This window comes from Haliaeetus leucocephalus, unplaced genomic scaffold (genome assembly GCF_000737465.1).
Source record: "Haliaeetus leucocephalus isolate CR32 unplaced genomic scaffold, Haliaeetus_leucocephalus-4.0 Scaffold219, whole genome shotgun sequence".
Classification (NCBI taxonomy): Eukaryota; Metazoa; Chordata; class Aves; order Accipitriformes; family Accipitridae; genus Haliaeetus; species Haliaeetus leucocephalus.
In genome coordinates this window covers 184,001-200,815 of record NW_010972655.1, presented here as the reverse complement: position 1 = coordinate 200,815, position 16,815 = coordinate 184,001, and the positions used below count along the sequence as shown (strand labels likewise).

The 16,815-nt window shown below is 56.8% G+C and overlaps 4 protein-coding genes across 9 annotated transcripts in view; 2 read left to right on the top strand and 2 right to left on the bottom strand.

Annotated features, from left to right (window-relative positions):
- The window catches only part of PFDN2 (prefoldin subunit 2), a 715-nt gene extending 574 nt beyond the window's left edge, over positions 1–141 (bottom strand). The window contains exon 1 of the mRNA XM_010566921.1: positions 88–141. Within this exon, the coding sequence (XP_010565223.1) occupies positions 88–141 (54 nt within the window). The remainder of the gene's footprint in view (positions 1–87) is intronic.
- On the top strand, positions 7–1,706 carry NIT1 (nitrilase 1). The gene is made up of 5 exons (XM_010566860.1): positions 7–378; positions 481–584; positions 667–800; positions 938–1,063; positions 1,412–1,706. Exons 1-5 carry the CDS (start codon positions 140–142, stop codon positions 1,688–1,690), a joined length of 882 nt encoding a protein of 293 aa, XP_010565162.1. The 5' UTR covers positions 7–139; the 3' UTR covers positions 1,691–1,706.
- A 170-nt stretch (positions 1,707–1,876) lies between these two features.
- Positions 1,877–16,007, bottom strand: DEDD (death effector domain containing). 5 transcript variants are annotated; one of them, XM_010566857.1, is made up of 6 exons: positions 14,905–16,007; positions 8,518–10,511; positions 7,743–8,125; positions 4,293–4,400; positions 3,564–3,710; positions 1,877–3,470 (listed from the first exon to the last, which is right to left on the bottom strand). In XM_010566857.1, exons 2-6 carry the CDS (start codon positions 8,550–8,552, stop codon positions 3,094–3,096), a joined length of 1,050 nt encoding a protein of 349 aa, XP_010565159.1. In that variant the 5' UTR covers positions 8,553–10,511; positions 14,905–16,007; the 3' UTR covers positions 1,877–3,093. The 5 variants fall into 5 exon arrangements, with proteins under 5 accessions (XP_010565159.1, XP_010565160.1, XP_010565158.1 ...); XM_010566858.1 differs by having other exon boundaries at positions 8,518–9,683; XM_010566856.1 differs by lacking the exon at positions 14,905–16,007 and adding an exon at positions 12,502–14,896.
- A 473-nt stretch (positions 16,008–16,480) lies between these two features.
- Positions 16,481–16,815, top strand: part of S100A10 (S100 calcium binding protein A10) — a 2,269-nt gene continuing 1,934 nt past the window's right edge. Inside the window, exon 1 of one of the 2 annotated variants that reach the window (XM_010566851.1) lies at positions 16,481–16,575. In XM_010566851.1, the coding sequence (XP_010565153.1) occupies positions 16,569–16,575 (7 nt within the window). In that variant the 5' untranslated portion in view covers positions 16,481–16,568. The other variant, XM_010566853.1, reaches the window with a different exon arrangement.

Below are 16,815 nucleotides of genomic sequence, written 5' to 3'. Positions count from 1 at the left end.
CAGGCTGAGAGCGGTGCCCTGGACTCTGCTGCGCTGCCTGCTCCCAGCCCCCCCGTGCACCCCGAGATGGCTGCACAGCTCCGGTACCCTGGGCAGGTACCCCACGCTGTGCCACAGCTCCCCGCACCTGCCCCACGCCATGGCGGACCCCCCGACGCTGAAGCCGCTGGTGGCCGTGGGCCAAGTCACCTCCACACCCGACAAGGAGCTGAACTTTGCCGTCTGTGCCGGGCTGGTGCGGGAGGCCGCACATCGCAGCGCCTGCCTCGTCTTCCTCCCTGAGGGCTTCGACTACATCGGCTCCAACACGGCACAGACCCTCAGCCTGGCCGAGGGACTGGACGGGGACCTCATGGGACGCTACGCCGAGCTGGCTAAGTACCGATGGGGACCCCCTCACGGGGTGGCGGAGACGGAGCCACTGGTGCTGGCTGCAGGATCGCTGGCAGAGCCAGGGTGACCGCAGGTTCCTCTCCCCAGGGAGTACGGCGTGTGGCTGTCCCTGGGCGGCTTCCATGAGCGCGGCCAGGACTGGCCAACCACGCAGCGCATCTACAACTGCCATGTGCTGCTGGACCCTGCAGGTGAGAGCCCCCGGCCCTGCCCCACCAACCTGGGGTCCCCAGCTCCCACGGATGTCCCCCCCTCACACCCTCTTGTCCCCAGGTAACATCGTGGCCACTTACAGGAAGACCCACCTGTGTGACGTGGAGCTGGAGGGACGTGTCACCATGAAGGAGAGCAGCTTCACCAATCCTGGTACCGAGATTGTGGCCCCAATCAGCACACCAGCTGGGAAGGTATGGGACAGATGGGCACCTCTGGGGATGTTTGGGGTCCCTGCGGGGCAAGGGGCTCCCCTGGCTCTAGCACCACGTCCCCTCACCTCTGCCCAGGCGCCATGTCCTCACTGATGTCTCTTCCTTCCCCCTGCCAGCTCGGCCTCTCCATCTGCTATGACCTGCGCTTCCCCGAGATCTCGCTAGCACTGCGGCATGCCGGCGCCGAGATCCTCACCTACCCTTCAGCCTTCACCGTCCCCACAGGCTCGGCACACTGGGAGGTGAGCTTGGCCCTGGCCCTCCCAGCCTCTCCCTTGGCCACGTGCCCTGCTCCAGGCAGCTCTTGCTGCTTGTCCCTTGTCCTCTGCTGGGCTGGGGACACTCCGGGGGCTGGCAGCTTGGGGCTGAGCCCTCACCCGAATCATCTCCAGCAGCAAGCACACAGGGATGAATCCTACAGCCAAGAGGGGCAAATTTAAGACAAAAAGCCTCTTTTTTGGCTATTTAAGGGGCAGGTGGCACAGCCAGCCCAGCTGTGGGGCCCCCACCCAAACCCCACTCTCTGCCCCATTTCCCCCCTACCCGGGGCTGTGGTCCAGCACCACCAACAGTGCCACATCCCCCAGCAGGTGCTGCTGCGGGCCCGGGCCATCGAGAGCCAGTGCTACGTGGTGGCAGCTGCCCAGACTGGGAAGAACCACGAGCACCGGACATCCTATGGCCACGCACTGGTGGTGGACCCCTGGGGTGCCGTGGTGGCCCAGTGCCATGAGGGAACTGGGCTCTGCTACGCCGAGATCGACCTCGACTACCTGCGCCGCATCCGCCAGGAGATCCCAGTGCACAGCCACCGCCGGCCTGACCTCTATGGCAGTGTGGCGGCCATGGGGCTGGCGCCAGTGCCATGAGCCCCTCCCTGGTGTGGTAAAATCCAGAGCAGGGCCAGAGCTGCTCTGTTTCAGACTGTTTCTCCCCAAAATGCAGCAGCAAGATGGGCTTAGGGCTCCCTGGCCCCCTGTGCTGCAGCCAGAAGTGTCTCCCCCCTCAAGCTCCCATAGTGCTGGGGGGGGTCAGGGGTCCCCCAGCACAGGCAGGGGCAGAAGGAGCCAGCCAGGCACTGCGGTAGATGTTTATTTCAAGAAACCCGAAAGCTACACAGGGAATATGACCATTATATTGAAGTTTAAAAAATACAGAAGTCACAGAAATTACACCAAGTTGTGCCAGAATCGTCCATAAGCAGAGGGGGGCTGCGTGCCCCAGGGCAGGGGAGGGGGGGCACACACACCATGAGTCCCGGGGAGCTGCCCCCTACCCAGGAGGGGGTCTGTACCCCCCAGCAGCCGAGCAGGGATGGGGAGAAAAAAAACACAAAACCAGGATGGAGCTGGAAAAAAATCCCCTCACCCCAAGGACCCACAGGCAGCAGATGGGGGCGGGGGACAGCCATTTTGGGGGCTCTCCAGGGACAGGGAGCCAAGGCATGGGCCAGGCAGCCACGCACTGCACACTGCCAGCTGCCCTCCAACACGTGCAGGCAGAGGCTCAGCTGCCTGCTGCCAGCAACAGGCAGATCATGCTGCCCCAACCTGCCCCTTGTCCCAGTTTGTCCCAGTTGCCAGCTGGAGAGGGGAGGGACAGAGCCAGGCAGCCATGGAGGGGAGAGAAGAGGCAGGGGGACAGGCAAGAGATTTCGGGGCATCCCTCGGCACTGGTCCTCCCCCCCGGGCCCCCGCAGGGGAGGGGGACACGAAGGCACATGGTCCAGGGGACGCCACGGGGACGGTTTTACTCCTGAGAAACCCACTGAGGCAATGGGGGGGGTTGTTATTTGAGGGAGAAACGGGGTGGGGAATAGCACTACCTGCAGGGCAGCTCCCAGCACACAGAGCCCGCCAGGACGGTGACACAAGGGCAGGAGGGAGACAAAGCCACCCCCGAACCTGGCATGGGCACCACAGGGCTGAGCCCATCCCAGTACAAACCTCCACCAACCACCTCCCCCCACCCCCAGCTCGCCCAGCCCTGTCACTGACATGCCCCAGGCGGGATTTTTGCCTTTTTGTTTTTAATGGATACAAAATAAAAGAGAAAAAAGGAAAACAAAGTGAGAGAGGAAGGGACAGGACAGGAAAGGGGTGAGGAAACATGTAAGCCTCTGGCGCTCCCCGTGGCTCCAGCCCGGCTCTGAACCCAGAGTTGCACAGTACCGGGTGGGGGTCCCGATCATCTTTTCCTTTTCTTTTAGAAAAAAAAAAAAGAAAAAAAAAGAAGGAAAAAGCTTGGATCCCACCGAGCAGCCATCAGGCAGTCAGGGAGCCGTCTGCAGCATCAAGTTCCTCAGGAGTTTCTGGCGCCCGACCTCGTAATCCTCCTCATCCACATTGACCAGCAGTTTGATGGCTTCATGGCCCACGGCTTGTTTGAGCGAGTCCGTGATGAAGACGCCCTTGAGGGCTTCCAGCAAAGAGCCGTTGATGTAATCACGCCAGAACGCGTCGAGGTAGGTGAGCTCTGAGAATTTTATGTCACAGATGATGGAGCCCAGGTCCCGGGACTTCAGAATGGTGTTGGCCTGGTTGAAGCGCTCAAACTGACGCTCCAAGGGGTCCTGCTTGTTGGAGAAGACATTGCCTTGAAGCGCTGTCTCATGCTGGCAGTACTCAGCTCGGACCCGCAGGCGGATATCTGAAGGAAGCGGGGAGGGCGGTGAGTACTCTGGCATGGGGCTGGGACCCCCAACACCCCTTGCCCCCCCCCCCTCCCCCCAGAGGCTCTTACCACAGGTCTGCTTCTCCTTAGGGTCCGGCGTTGCTGACTTCCTCCTCTTGCGCTGGCTGCTGAGGAGGGTCCTGCCACGGCCGGGCCTCTTGGTACAGATCTGGGGTCCCGCAGAGGAGCAGCAGACCACAGGGTGGTGGGGAGGCACTGCACAGGGAGAGGACGGGGGTTAGGGGACACTGAGCCCCCCTGCTCCCTGCCTGGGGACATCTCGGAGGAGCCGCTCCCCCTCCCAGGCCCTGCTGAAGCTCTCAGGGCCACTTGCCCTTGCTGGTTGCACTCCAAATCTGTGTTGGAGCACTCCTGCTCCATCCCCGACACCAAGCTCCAGCCCTCCCCTCCTTCCCACGCTGCATTCACCTCCCAGTTGAACCCCCACCGTCCTGGGACGCTCGTCCCAAGGGGCATCTGGCAGCCCCAGGAGCCTGTGCAAGCCCCAAGAGGGGAACCCCAGATTACACCAAGATTGAATGGCTTCCCTGCAGTTATGGGAAGGGATGTCACACTCTGTGCTTGATTGTCCCCCAAACTGTGGGGGCTTGTGGCAGCAGGATCAGATGTTACTTCAGCAATGACAGAACAGTTACCACCAGCCAAAGGCAAGTCCCTGCACTCCCAGTGGGAGCAGACAAGGCAAAAGCGGGACGGTCCCAATGAATTCCCACAGACTGAACCCCCGAATCCCCACAGACCAAACCCTGAGGTCTGGCAGTGGGCATCTGCACCCACCTGATTTATGGGGGTGGCCGAGCCCATGCTCTGCCTCGCTGTGAGCTCGGGGCGTCACGTAGCGAATGGACGTCTCCTCCAGGTACTTGTCCACCAGGTCCGGACACACTGGAAGAGAAAGGGGACACAGGTCCCTTCAGGAGGGACAGAGGGGACACAGGGAGGCCAGGGCAGGTCTTTCCCGATGCGGCGGGTGTCAACACATGCTTAAGCTGCTCTGCATCCCCCCAAGCACGGCTGCACATCAACCAGCTGTTTCTCCAGCCAGTCCTCTCGAAAAAACTCCATTTGGGAGCCAAGCCTTCCCAACTGCGGCACAGGAAAGGCCCTTTCCATTTGTTACCATAGATAATCCCAACACCCAGACTCAGAACAGACTGGCAGCATCGCACGCACACAATCCCCCGGGAGAAACTCCAGCCAAGGCAGGCAGTGCCTCCGACACTGTGCCGGTGCCGTACCAGGTCGTACATACCTGGCAATTGCTCTGACCAGCCCTGCATTCGTCCCGTGATCCCTACTTGAGCTTGGGCTCGTGTCAGTCTGAGCAAAGGTCTGGGGGAACAGCCACTGCTCCTCCTCCTCCATAGCCCCAGCAGAGCGGAGCCACAGGGGGACAGCGGCAGTTCCAGGATCCCGGGATGGATCCAGCTGCTGAAACGCTTTAGGATAAACTGGCATACACTCAAAAACATTAAGCCTACATTATTTATGTGACTTTAGCAGATCAAACCTTGAAGTAACACACTGGCAAGACACAGGGTTTTGAGGAGAGTCAAGCTGCTGAGCAGAAGCAGCTGCTGAGCAAAGATTATGGGGTAAAAAAAGTTATTTTTGAGGGCCTGGACATTTTCTGCGCATTGTTTTTGTCCTGTTTGATGAACTCAGAGCACTGCCCATCCCCGTGCAGAATCCCTCCCATCCCTGCCGGACCGAAGCTGGCCAAGGCTGCTGGTCTCCCCGGCCCCCCCGCCGCTCTCTGCCTTCGCCCAGCCGGCTCTGGCTGCACCAAGCTAATTCAGGACAGGGTTTTGCTCCTTTTTAGAGCCATGAATAACGATGAGGCAGAAGGAGACAAGACCTCCTGGCTGCTGCAGGGTCTGGAAGGACACGGGAACCAGAAACGAGCATCAGCTCGTTAAGTCCAGAGGAGACTTCCTTTAACCAATCAATCCCTCCTCTTTAAATGCAAAGCACTGCGTATTATAAACCACATGTAAGGTGCCTTTCTTAATAAAGCTTTTTGGAATGCTATTTTTGTGCATTTAATTAAACAGTTTCCACCCAAGCGTGGCTGGAGACATTGCAAGAACAAGATCTCACGGGTAGGGAGCATCGCTTCTCACATGACGGCAGTGTATGGAGACGCAAATGCCGACCTCCAGCTCCCCAACCACGTGAGTATTGCACTTTAATACCACAATCCATCCATCTCGCCCTGAACACACCAAAGCCGACACAGGGAGGGTTCACCTGGCTTGAGCCGACTGAGGTAGAGCAACCAAGTGCCCCTTCAGTTTGGATTTTTGCACAAAACAAGCAAAAAGCTGCTCAAGAAACACAAAAATAGTGCTGTGACACCCCCAAATGCTACACAAACTGGGGGACACAGAGCCGTGGATCCATCCAACCTCCCCGAATCCAAGTGCTGCCCAGCTGGTCTGCATAACATGCCCACACACCCCTTTTCCTCTAGTTTTTCTTGGCTTGGTGCAGAGGAGAGCACCGCAAGGTTACACCGGCACCGGTAAACAGCCTCCTACACCCTGCTTGCACCAAGCCACGGTGCTGGCTGCCCTGCAAGGGGCTCTGTGGGCAGTGGAGCTGGCAGCGATGGCAGGGGAACAGGCTGGGATCCATCCCCGGGGCAGCCACTTCCAGGAGTGGCACAGAGGGCAGAGCATGCGCTCCCACCTCCCAGAAAAGGCCATAACATGGGAAAATCCTCATGGAGTCTGGTCTGAACCTGCATGGGTGCAGGGTGCAGGCGCAGGCAGGGCTGCCCTGTGCTCAGGCTCCATCCCATGAGGTCGAGCAGGGCTGGAAGCTTCTGGCATTTCAGAGCGGCATAAGGCAGCAGCTGCCACCAAACGGAGCATCCCCAGCCCCTCCCCGGCCCAATGCTGGTTAAGAAGCGACTGAAGAAAAAAAGAACCCGTTAATTTTCAAGCCGCCTGATCCAGTTTCCCCCTGGCAGGGCAGAGGCTGCAGGCAGCATGGGACCACGCTCCCAGTGACAGCCCCAGCTCAAAGGGTTTGTTCACACCAGCGCTGCTGTCGCTCCTCTCATCCCCCCAAAACCAGGGAGTTTTGAATGCCTGCCTCTACTTGCACTCACCGCTTTCCCAAGCGCTGGCAGGGAACAGCACCGTTGCCCACAGTGCGAGCAGAAACTGGGGAGACTCAGCAGCCTGGAACTGCCAAGAAAGCCCAATTATCCTCATTTAAAGCAAAGATGCAAATTTCAGAGGTTGAATCCTGCTGGAGCAGCTGCCTTACATATCCCCTGCAACAAGTGCTCTCTCCTTCATGACTCCTCTGGTTCTGGTTGATCTGGGGTATTTCTTTGAACTGTAAATTAGAGGGTTTTAGTGAAAAAAAGGCACAGGGCCAAGATGGTGGAGGGCAGGGGGTCAGCTCAGCCTGACAGCTCCATGAAGTGACCAAAAACCCATCAAATTATCCAGATCCAAATAGTCAGGTCATTGCTAGGGTTTCCGAGCCAGGAAAGAGTGAGGGGAAAAGGGGCGGCCAACAGAGGAGGGTTTGGGGCATCTCAGTGGAAAATGGGCGAAAAAAAGTCTGAATTTGGACACGGGTTTCTCAGTCTGGCCTCTCTGAGCACTGCACACCACAGGACTGACAGCACCAGCTTGAGGAGAACAGCGGTTGCCTTCCCAAACCTGCCTCAGCCCCGAGAGGACAAGCGGGTTTCCCCCGAAGCCGACGGCACATCGAGCACAGCAGCCACGAGTTTCCCCAGACCCTCCCGGCTCCTTCTCACTCCCCAGCACAGCCCTGGGGCCACCCAAGGCATCTCACCCAGGCAGGATTTTGGGCCAAAAGGAGCATTTCCCTAAAAACTAGGGATGAGCAGCAGGAGCTGGGAGTCGCAGGCACGGAGCTGGGAGTCATGGAGCTGCACAGCACGCAGCAGGAATCCCAGTTCTCTGCCACTAAAGAAAGGAGGAGACCTTGGCACTTGCCAGAAACGAAGCAAGGCTTTAAGCCCCCCAAAACCGTGTGTGGGCGCTTGCTAAAACCCTGTAAAATACCCCTTTGCCTTCTCTGCCTGCATTTCCCTGCTGTTCTGGCAGCTGTTTGTTCTTACAAGCCTCAGGTTCTTTTAACCACTGCACCTCCAGGGTGTTAGTAGAGGAGAAACAGGAGACGGCCGAATAACTCGGCCTTCGTTAGGGAGCAGGCCAGGCTGCCAGTGGCATCACTTACCAGCCCGTCGCCTCTTGAGGGTGACGTAGGGCAGCAGGTCGTGGCGAGTGATGATCCGCAGCAACTGCAGCACCTGTCGGAAGTTGGTCTCGTCGCAGCGGCCCTGCCGCTCCAGCGCCAGCAAGAAGTCCCGGCCACTGCGGATCATCCCCCTCTCATAATCGTCGATCACGTCGACGAAGAGGAAGGAGAGCACCCGCACATCCCGGTGGGTCAGGTGGGTGCCCACGATGTCGAACATGCGGTGCAGGCTGTACAGCCCATGCTCCCGATCACCCCATTCCTCCGGCCATGCTTGCGCTCGGCTCCGTTTGAAGGCAGCCATCTTCCACTGCTGCAGGCACGCGCCAGCCAAGCCAGGGGCTCCTCTTAGCACTGCAACCCTAGAAGACAGAGAGGGCCAACAGAATTTAATTCCTTCCCCATCGATACTTGATTAAAAAGCCCACTCTGCACCCCTCCACTGCATCTCCATGCTTGGCCATGACTCGTCCTCTCCTCTGCTGGAGCATCTTACACCAAAAAATCGAGGGCTGGGTACCAGACTGACAGCACCGGGATCTGCCAGCACTGACAGGTCTCTGCCACATTAACTTATGAACCCAAACACCATCTGGAAGAAAAACCTACAAGCTACAGGGCTCCAGACCATGACACAGGTGAGGACCAAGGTCCTCCACCCAAGCAAAATGAGTTCTCGCATCCCCCGGCAAAGCCAAGTGGGATGTCGACAGCCCCAGCTAAACCCTCCGCTGCCCCACCAGCGGGTACTAACCACACAAAGCCATTCGGCGCAGCCACTGGTATCATGCCAAAACATCAAGGGAGAAGGAAATCAGCCGCTCGGCAGGCCCCGACCTGTTCAGCTTCAAAGTTGGAGGAGCACGAGCCTCGTCAGACTGGCTTCAGTGGCCAACTCAGGGCTCACCCTCCTCGTCTCAGCAGGTTTCTCACCCGGTTACGGCCTCCCCCAGGGAAGTTCCTCGTAGCTCTGCCATCACCCAGCTCTCTTTCAGCAGCACTGACAGCTTCATTTCTTCACCAAGAGTCACAGGGAGTCAGGCACCCAGCCAAAAAGAGTAGGGACCCGCAGGAATCACAGCCCATGTCTGGCCTCCTTTAGGGATCAAGCGCTGTCAGAGCTAAGCGGGTGACATTAAGCCATCCTATGCCTGGGGATGGCACCATGCCACTGCACAGAGTCTGCCACAAGACACGCTGGGAACTGGTGACAAGCCATTTGGCAACACCAGTTGCCCAGGGCACACAGTGATTGGGTTAGGAGTAACCACACCACATGGCTTGCTGGGCACTGGGAGAGGGCTGTGGCCCGCGGCGCCCCCCTGAGCTATTTGGAGGGGGCTTCAGACCCCCAAAGCACATTTAAACCCCTGCAGCACATCTCAGGCTAGGGGGTGGTGGTAGCACCCATGGCAAAAAGGCACCTGCCCCGGGCACACCCTCGTTGTGCCAGCATGCATGCCGTATGGGGGAGTCACGCCATCATTGCATCACGGCTATACCCTAAAACGATGGCCCTCGTTAGTTTAACTGGGTCAGGAGGAGTCCTCCCCTACGAGACGCAGGACCAGAGGCCGCAGGAGAGCGGAGATCGCAGTTCGATACCAGCCCTGCCATTTTCCAGAAGGGATCCAGCCCCGCAGTCAGTGGCTCCCTGCTCCACACGGCACCGGGCCATGGCTCCTTCTTCCCTCCAGAGAGCTCACCCGAGCCCAGCCAGCATCACCACAGAGCAGCTTTCCTTGGTTACAGTTCCCAAAACAGAGGCGGCAGCAGCGTAAACACGGGACACAGGCAGGAATCTCCGGTCTATTCCCAGCACGACCCGTGACTCATGCTCTGGCCCCAGGCAGGCGGAGGAACAGGGAGCCCTCGATTGGGCCTGTCGGCCACCAGCGCTCAATGGGAGGGTTTTAATTCCTATCGTGAAAAGCAAATAGCTTAAATTAAAAAATGTGTTGAGCGACTGCTGCTCTGAAAACAGTCTGACACAACTCTGACTACTCCAGCTGGGGAGGAGAGGGCAATATATACTGTAGAGCTTCCCCCCAAGTAGAAAAGTCATATCAATACAGCTTCTGGTGAAAATATTTCTTGGTACCAACAGCCTATAGCCATCTCCATGCAGGAGAGAGGGGAGAAAAAACAGAATAAAGCACCCCGGTTCTTCTCCAACCACTCCTCCTGCCCCGGGTGCCGAGCCACATCAGCTCCATGGAGAAGTCAGAGCGCGCTGGGCTGCAGCCCAGCACGTCCCAGGAGAGGGAATGGATTTCTCTGGTCTCATAAACCCTGCGAAAGCCAAGTTATGGAGAAGCCTTTACCAGGAGCTGCAGCTGCATCACAACAGAATATCAACAGGCAGCACACGGTAATTGTGTGAACACAGAATAAAAGTATTAAAAAAAACATTAAGACAAACAATCCCTAGTCTTGATGGTCGCTGTCGTGAGCAGAAAAAACACCGAGAGCAACCAAAGTGTTTGCCAAAAGCCACATTTCAAGCTGACAGTAAAGTCCCTGGCGTTCCTCAGCTGCATCCAGACCGGTTTTGGTGCTGTGGCACTGGTGCCGAGCAGTAAATGAACCCACACGCCGCTTGTTTTACAGGCCAGTGGCTCAAGTGGCTGTCGGGCCCACTCAGCTTGCACCCACAGCTCTCCCTCTGCTCCTGCCCCGCTGCCAGGTTTCGTAGGTGCTGCACGCACACTCTGGTCCAGGATTTTGCAGTGGGAGCTACAAATATTCCTCTACACAGTAAAAAACACAAGAAACAACCACGTGCAGTGCAAAGCGATGTCTCTGCCTTCTTCCCAGTGTCCTGTAAGCAGCTCTGAGATAAAAAACTGAACATAAACCCACACACCCACTTATCAGCTAATTGCCTGGATATTTACACCACACCATCTTCCTCAGGCAGGTCCAGAAACCCGACCTCTGTCCCCAAATGCAGCGCCCATTCCACCTGCCCCGCACCACAAAATCAGGAGGAACCATCCGAACCTGGGCAATGGCAAGCACCAGGAGCTGTTCTCTGAGACCCTCTTTTATAGCAGCTTCATTTAAAATAGCTCATTTTTCTGCAGTCGGCTTTGCCAAGCACTGATTTGCTGTACTGGGTTTGTGGGGCAAGGTTTTGTAGCTGAGGGGCTACAGTGGTGGCTGCTGTGAGAAGCTGCTGGGAGCTTCCCCTATGTCCAATAAAGCCAATGCCAGCCAGCTCCAAGACAGACCTGCCGCTGGCCAAGGCCAAGCCTATCAATGACGGTGGTAGCACCTCTGAGATAAAGTATTTAAAAAGGGAAAAGAAAGTTGCCGTGGAACAGAAACTGCAGCTGGAGAGAGGAGTGAGAACATAAAAGAGAAGCAACCCTGCAGATCCCAAGGTCAGTAAAGAAGGAGGGGGAGAAGGTGCTCCAGGTGCCGGAGCAGAGATTCCCCTGCAGCCCATGAGGAAGACCATGGTGAGGCAGGCTGTCCCCCTGCAGCCCAGAGAGGTCCATGGTGGAGCAGATATCCACCTGCAGCCTGGGGAGGACCCCATGCCATAGCAGTTTGTGAAGAACTGCAGACTGTGGGAAGGACCCACATTGGAGATGTTCATGGAGGACTGTCTCCTGTGGGAGGGACCCCAAGCTGGAGCAGTTCGTGAAGAACTGCAGCTCATGGGAAGGACTCACGTTGGAGAAGTTCGTTGAGGACCGTCTACCATGGGAAGGACCCCACACTGGAGAAGGGGAAGAGTGAGGAGTCCTCCTTCTGAGGAGGAAGGAGCAGCAGAGCCAGCGTGTGACAAACTGACCCTAACCCCCATTCCCCATCGCCCTGTGCTGCTGAGGTGGGTAGCTACTGAATTCAGGAGTGAAGCTGTGCCTGGGAAGGAGGGAGGGGTGGGGGGAAAGTGTTTTAAGATTTGGTTTTATTTCTCATTACCCTACTCTGAATTGATTGGTAATAAATTAAGTTAATTTTCCCCAAGTGGAGTCTGTTTTGGCCATGACAGTAATTGGTTGAGTGATCTCTCCCTGTCCTTATCTTGACCCATGAGCCTTTTGTTATATTTTCTCTCCACTGTCCAGTTGAGCAGGGCAGTGACAGAACAGCTGTGGTGGGCACATGGCGTCCAGCCAGGGTCAATCCACCATGGTTGCATAAGCCCAAGGCAGAAATTAGGCAGACGCTATCCTTTGATTATTTAGTACCAACCACCCTGGAACTACATTGCATTTTTTTCTTCCAGAGAGGGGAAAAAAAAAGAAAAAAAAAAGGCAATTTGACATTGTGCTGCCTAAACACAACAAGAAAACATTCAGCAGAAAGAGACTTTATGGGGGGGAAGTACTGAGTCCCGGGGGGCAGTTCCTTATAGCTGCACCACCCAAAACCACAAAAAGCTGTTAAATTTATTTTCAAGCTGGGGATTCCAGCGGCCGCTACTTGGAAGAGATCCCCGCTTCCCTTCGCCTTTGGCTCTCCTCCCATCTTAAACCCACAGGATCGGAAGGCTAGAGCACTTTGCTGTGCATGTACATTAAAAAAAACAAACCTAAAATACTTTGATTTTCCTCAAGGAACGGCCCCATCATGTAGGGAACAGGAAAGATCTCCCAGGAGAAGATGAGGAGCTGCCTGTGCCCTGGCTAGCTGATCGTGCCGTGGTTTTCCCATACCGGGGCAGAAGCGACATGTCCCCAAAGACCCCTGCCCACCCTCAGCACAAACAAACACCACATCACACCTGCTCAGGAGACTTTCCACAGGCTCCAGGATCATTAAAATAATTTAAGGTGAACAGGAAAAACAAGCTTTTGGTGCCTACAAAGCTCTGCAGTTAATCAGTCTGAGCCTTACTCAAACATCTGACTTAACCCATGCAGATGCTGGGGATTTTTGCCACTGAAGTTCAGGTCACTATCACAAAACCCCAGCTCCTCACAGCACATTCCTGCCTGGATGGGCACAGAAGTCACAAAAAACAACTTCAAGCTGAAATTTGGCTTTGAGGTGAATTTTCCAGAGCAGCCTTATCCCAGCCTCCTCCGTCCGGCGTGCTGCAAACAGATGCGAGGGAGACACCTAGTCGCCTTTTCGCTGCAGACCAGACCTGATCCTGCTCAACTCAGCGAGGACCGGCAGCAGCAGAGCTGGATGAACGGCACTGCGGAGCCTCGGCAGACGCTTGAAGCCTGAGGCAGAACCAGAACTCAAACACCAACTTTCCCAATGCCCTCAATTACCAAAGAGAAGGAAACGCAAACAGAAACAAACAGCTGAACACTTTGGTTTCACCACCCCAGCAGCAGTTAACCGGGAGATTTCTTCCTCTCCTCTCCAGACACCTTCAACCTGAAACTGCCTGTGCAAAAACCAATTAAGTCTCAAGTCGTTCTGGCTGCCCGACTCACCCCAGCTCTCCTCCTGATAGCTCCTGCGGTCACTGTCATGCCAAACATGCGTTTCTTCTCCTCTCCTTCCTTGGGAAAGAGCTCAGCCGTCCCGCAGCTCACTGCACACACACAGCGAGCAGAGGGTACGGATCCCATCCGTCAGGACAGCAGTCCTGGCCCCAAACCTCTGCCTGCAGCCAGTTCCTCTCCCAGGAGCCTGGGACTGTGCTGGACAGGCCACAAGCTCAGGAGCCACTCGGCTGCTGGGGTTTTTTTGTTGGACCAAATAGCCGGCCACAGAGTCTAAAAAATCTTCCCGATTCCCGGGTTGGCAGACAGATAGGACACTGCCCACGGTGCAGCCACTCTGCTGCCTGTCCCATCACACTTGTCATCCTAAGGTATCACACCCGCAGGACAGGTAACCTCAGCTGGCAAACTCGCTACAGGACAAGATGGATTAATGAGAAAAGTGGGGATATAAAGGGTTCTGCTGCACAGAGGATGAACCGATCAAAGGGAGCTGAGGAGAAATAAGATTAATCCATAATCATCCTCTTTGGAAGGGCTTTTTTTTGACCTCCCCCCTGCAGCACTTTGTGTCAGCCTTGGTGAGGTGACGGTGGGTCTGAGCCAGTACAATCATGTCTGTAGGGCAGAAAAAGATCCTAAACCCACCACTAATGACAAGAAACCCACTAGTCCCAGCCCAGGAAAATATGCTTGATTTCACTGGCAGAAGACCAGCATGCACAGCCATCCCCAGACACCCCACAGCAGGGAAGGCCAGAGGAGGAGGAAGCATTCAGCCACGCTGCGTCACTGGACAAAGTATTTGTAACCCCCTGAGAACGAGCCAGATGCAAAAATAGTTCTGCTAGCAGCTGTTTCGGGGTAGGATTGGGGTTTTGGGGGGCTTTTTTTTTTTGGTGCATGGGTTTAGTTGGGGGAGGGGCATTTTTATTTTTAAGTGCAGGAAGTGCATCTCACTTCAATTCATTACCCTATCTAATTCCCGCCACCTCAACGAAACCCCCAATCTAATTTCTGCCACTGCGTGGCAACTACAGCCTTGATTTCTAATGCCTGCTCTGACCGGCACCAGCAAAGGGACCCCACAGAAACAAACCCCTCCCATTACTACTGGGGTGCTGAGACAGAGCACCGCCACCAGCCAGGGAACAGTGCCTGAGCCGCTGCACACCGACAGGGGGAAAGAGCAAAATCCTAAATAAAACCCCAAAGCTGGAAATTCCCAGCAGTGCTGGAGCTGCTCTCCCTGATGCCGGCGCGTAATCACATGCGACGCCCGAGCCATGGAAACGGGAGCGCGGGCAGGGGATGCGCCGCCACCGACGTCAGCCAGGCAGCGCCCGCCAGGTCCCCTCTGGAGCCCTGGATCGCACCCAGCAGCTCATCAGGAAGGCACCATGCAGCCAGCTTTACCAATCTCGCCCTTTCCATCAGCTAAAGGACACCTGATCAGGGTTCACCTGCAGCCACGCTTCCCAAACTTTTTCAAGTCAGGACAATTAGCCCAACCGCAGAGTTCTGAACACAGGCAGGCGTCATCTGACCTGAGATATAAATCTCAGCAGGCAGTGAGGCCAGACTCTGTCCAAGGAGGACTGGGCCTCTCCAGATCCATCCCGACAGCATAAGGCTCATGCAAGCAGCTCCTTACACGAGAGGAGGGATGGGCAAATCCTTAGTACATTAGAAAAACAAACAAACAAACATGTAGGAACACCCACCTTAGCGAGAAGCTCTTCTGGTCTTGCTTAAATCCACGATTCAAACAGCAGCCAAGTGAGAGTGTTTTTAAGAAGTCTTCTATCCCCTTTTCTCCTTGACTTTTTAAATAAACTACCCAACAAAACCGCAGAAGCTCCAACAGAGAGTTTCACGTATGGCTCTTGTAGCAGGGAAGCCAAACTTCCAGCGTCAGGTATCGGTGGTCAGTGTTAAAGCTGGTCAACTTGTCAGAAGCTGCCCAATTTTTTTTCCCCCCTAAAACCTTCTTTTTTTCCTACTTAATAACTTAATGACATGGGGACGAGGAAAAGGAAAGTCCGGAACTCACTCTGTGCTCTCTAGGTCATTTTGTTTTTTTAAAGACACCACTCCTGAAGAATGAACTCCCTTGTTCCCTTCTTATCAGCAGGGCTGGACGCCGCCCTCACAAACCCAGGCGACGGATAGGGTGCTCAGAATACGTTAAATCTCGATTTGCTTTCTTAGCATAGCAACTTCTCCAGAAATTGGATCAGGTTAAGTGATAAACCTTAACAAAAGAGCTGAGAAAAGGTCATCTGAACTGGGTTACTCTTTTAAGATTCAGCCCATACCTTCTCCTTCGCCTTTACTTGCAATTATAGAGTGCTTGTCTCCACCCCCCCAGCTCCTTAAGACCAGCTTATCTCCCAGGAGAGAGCCTGCCTGGAGAGCTGGGCCCAGAGCTCAGCTGCTCCGTCCGAACCTCTACAGCCGCACTGCCCTACACTTGTGTTAAAGAATAAAACTCCTGACTCCCCCAGAAGCTAAGCTCAAAGCTCCCAGAAATACAGCACTAAATCACCAACACAGGGTTACCTGAGGGCGGCTAAGGCTTCGCTCCGTCACTCGCCCCTGACCCCCGCCCAGTTATTCCCTCCCCGTTACCGGCATATGCCACAGCCCGGCTGCGGCCTCCCCCCGCACCTGGGGAGCGCCCGGCTTTTTAAAGCCTCTGGAACCAAAGTCCGGCCACCGCCGCTCGGGGACGGCCCTGTCCGCCCTCGCAAGGTCCCGGGAACGGCAGGGGCGGGGAGGGCGGCGAGGGGCCGCCGGCCTGAGGCGGGGAGGGGGGCGATGGTTCTCCGCGGGCTACCGAGGAGAGCGGCTCGGCCCCGCGGCCACGGGAATGCGGGCCCCCCTAGGCCCCCATCCCCCGGGCACCCGAGGGCTCTCCTGCGCTGCCCCTGCCCGGTACTGGGCCGCGCTGGCAGAGGGGGGAGGCGGCCTGGGCCCGGGCCCGTCCCCTCACCCACAGGGACCGCTGAGGCCTCCCTTACGCCGCCCCCGCCATGCCCGCCGGCTCAGCTCCCGCTCCGCTGTGCGGGCCCCGCTGGCGCTACGGGGCTGCCCGGGCTGAGGGCGCCGCGGCCTCCCCGTCACAGCCGCCCCAGCCTCAGCGCCGCCATGTTGGCTCCGTCCGCTCCGCTCCCCGCTCGCAGGCGGCCGCCGCGGCTCCGGAGCGACGCAACATCCGGGATAGAGGCCCCGCCCACATCCGGGCCACGCTCACCTCTCCACCTTCACTCCTATTGGGAAAGCCGGGGAGCGTGGCGCCCTCTTGGATAAGGGCAGGAGGGCGGGTCCATCCGGGTCACCAGCTGTCGGCTTCAGGACCCTTCAGGAGCATTGGCGAGCGGCCGCTATGTTGGGTAAGGGCAAGCTGGCAAGGCCGCCACGCCCTTGGGGCACGTGGGGACTCAGGCGCTATCTCGGGAGAGGGCAGGCGGGGTCCGCCCAGCGCGGCTTCGCGCCCATTGCGGCTTCGCGCCCATTGCGAGGCACGAGGGGGTGCCGCCATCTTGACTGAGGGCAGAGTGACAGGAGGGGGGGTGTTCTCTGGGATTGGGGGGTTCCTTGGGGTCTTCCTGGGGACTGAGGGGGGTCTTTGA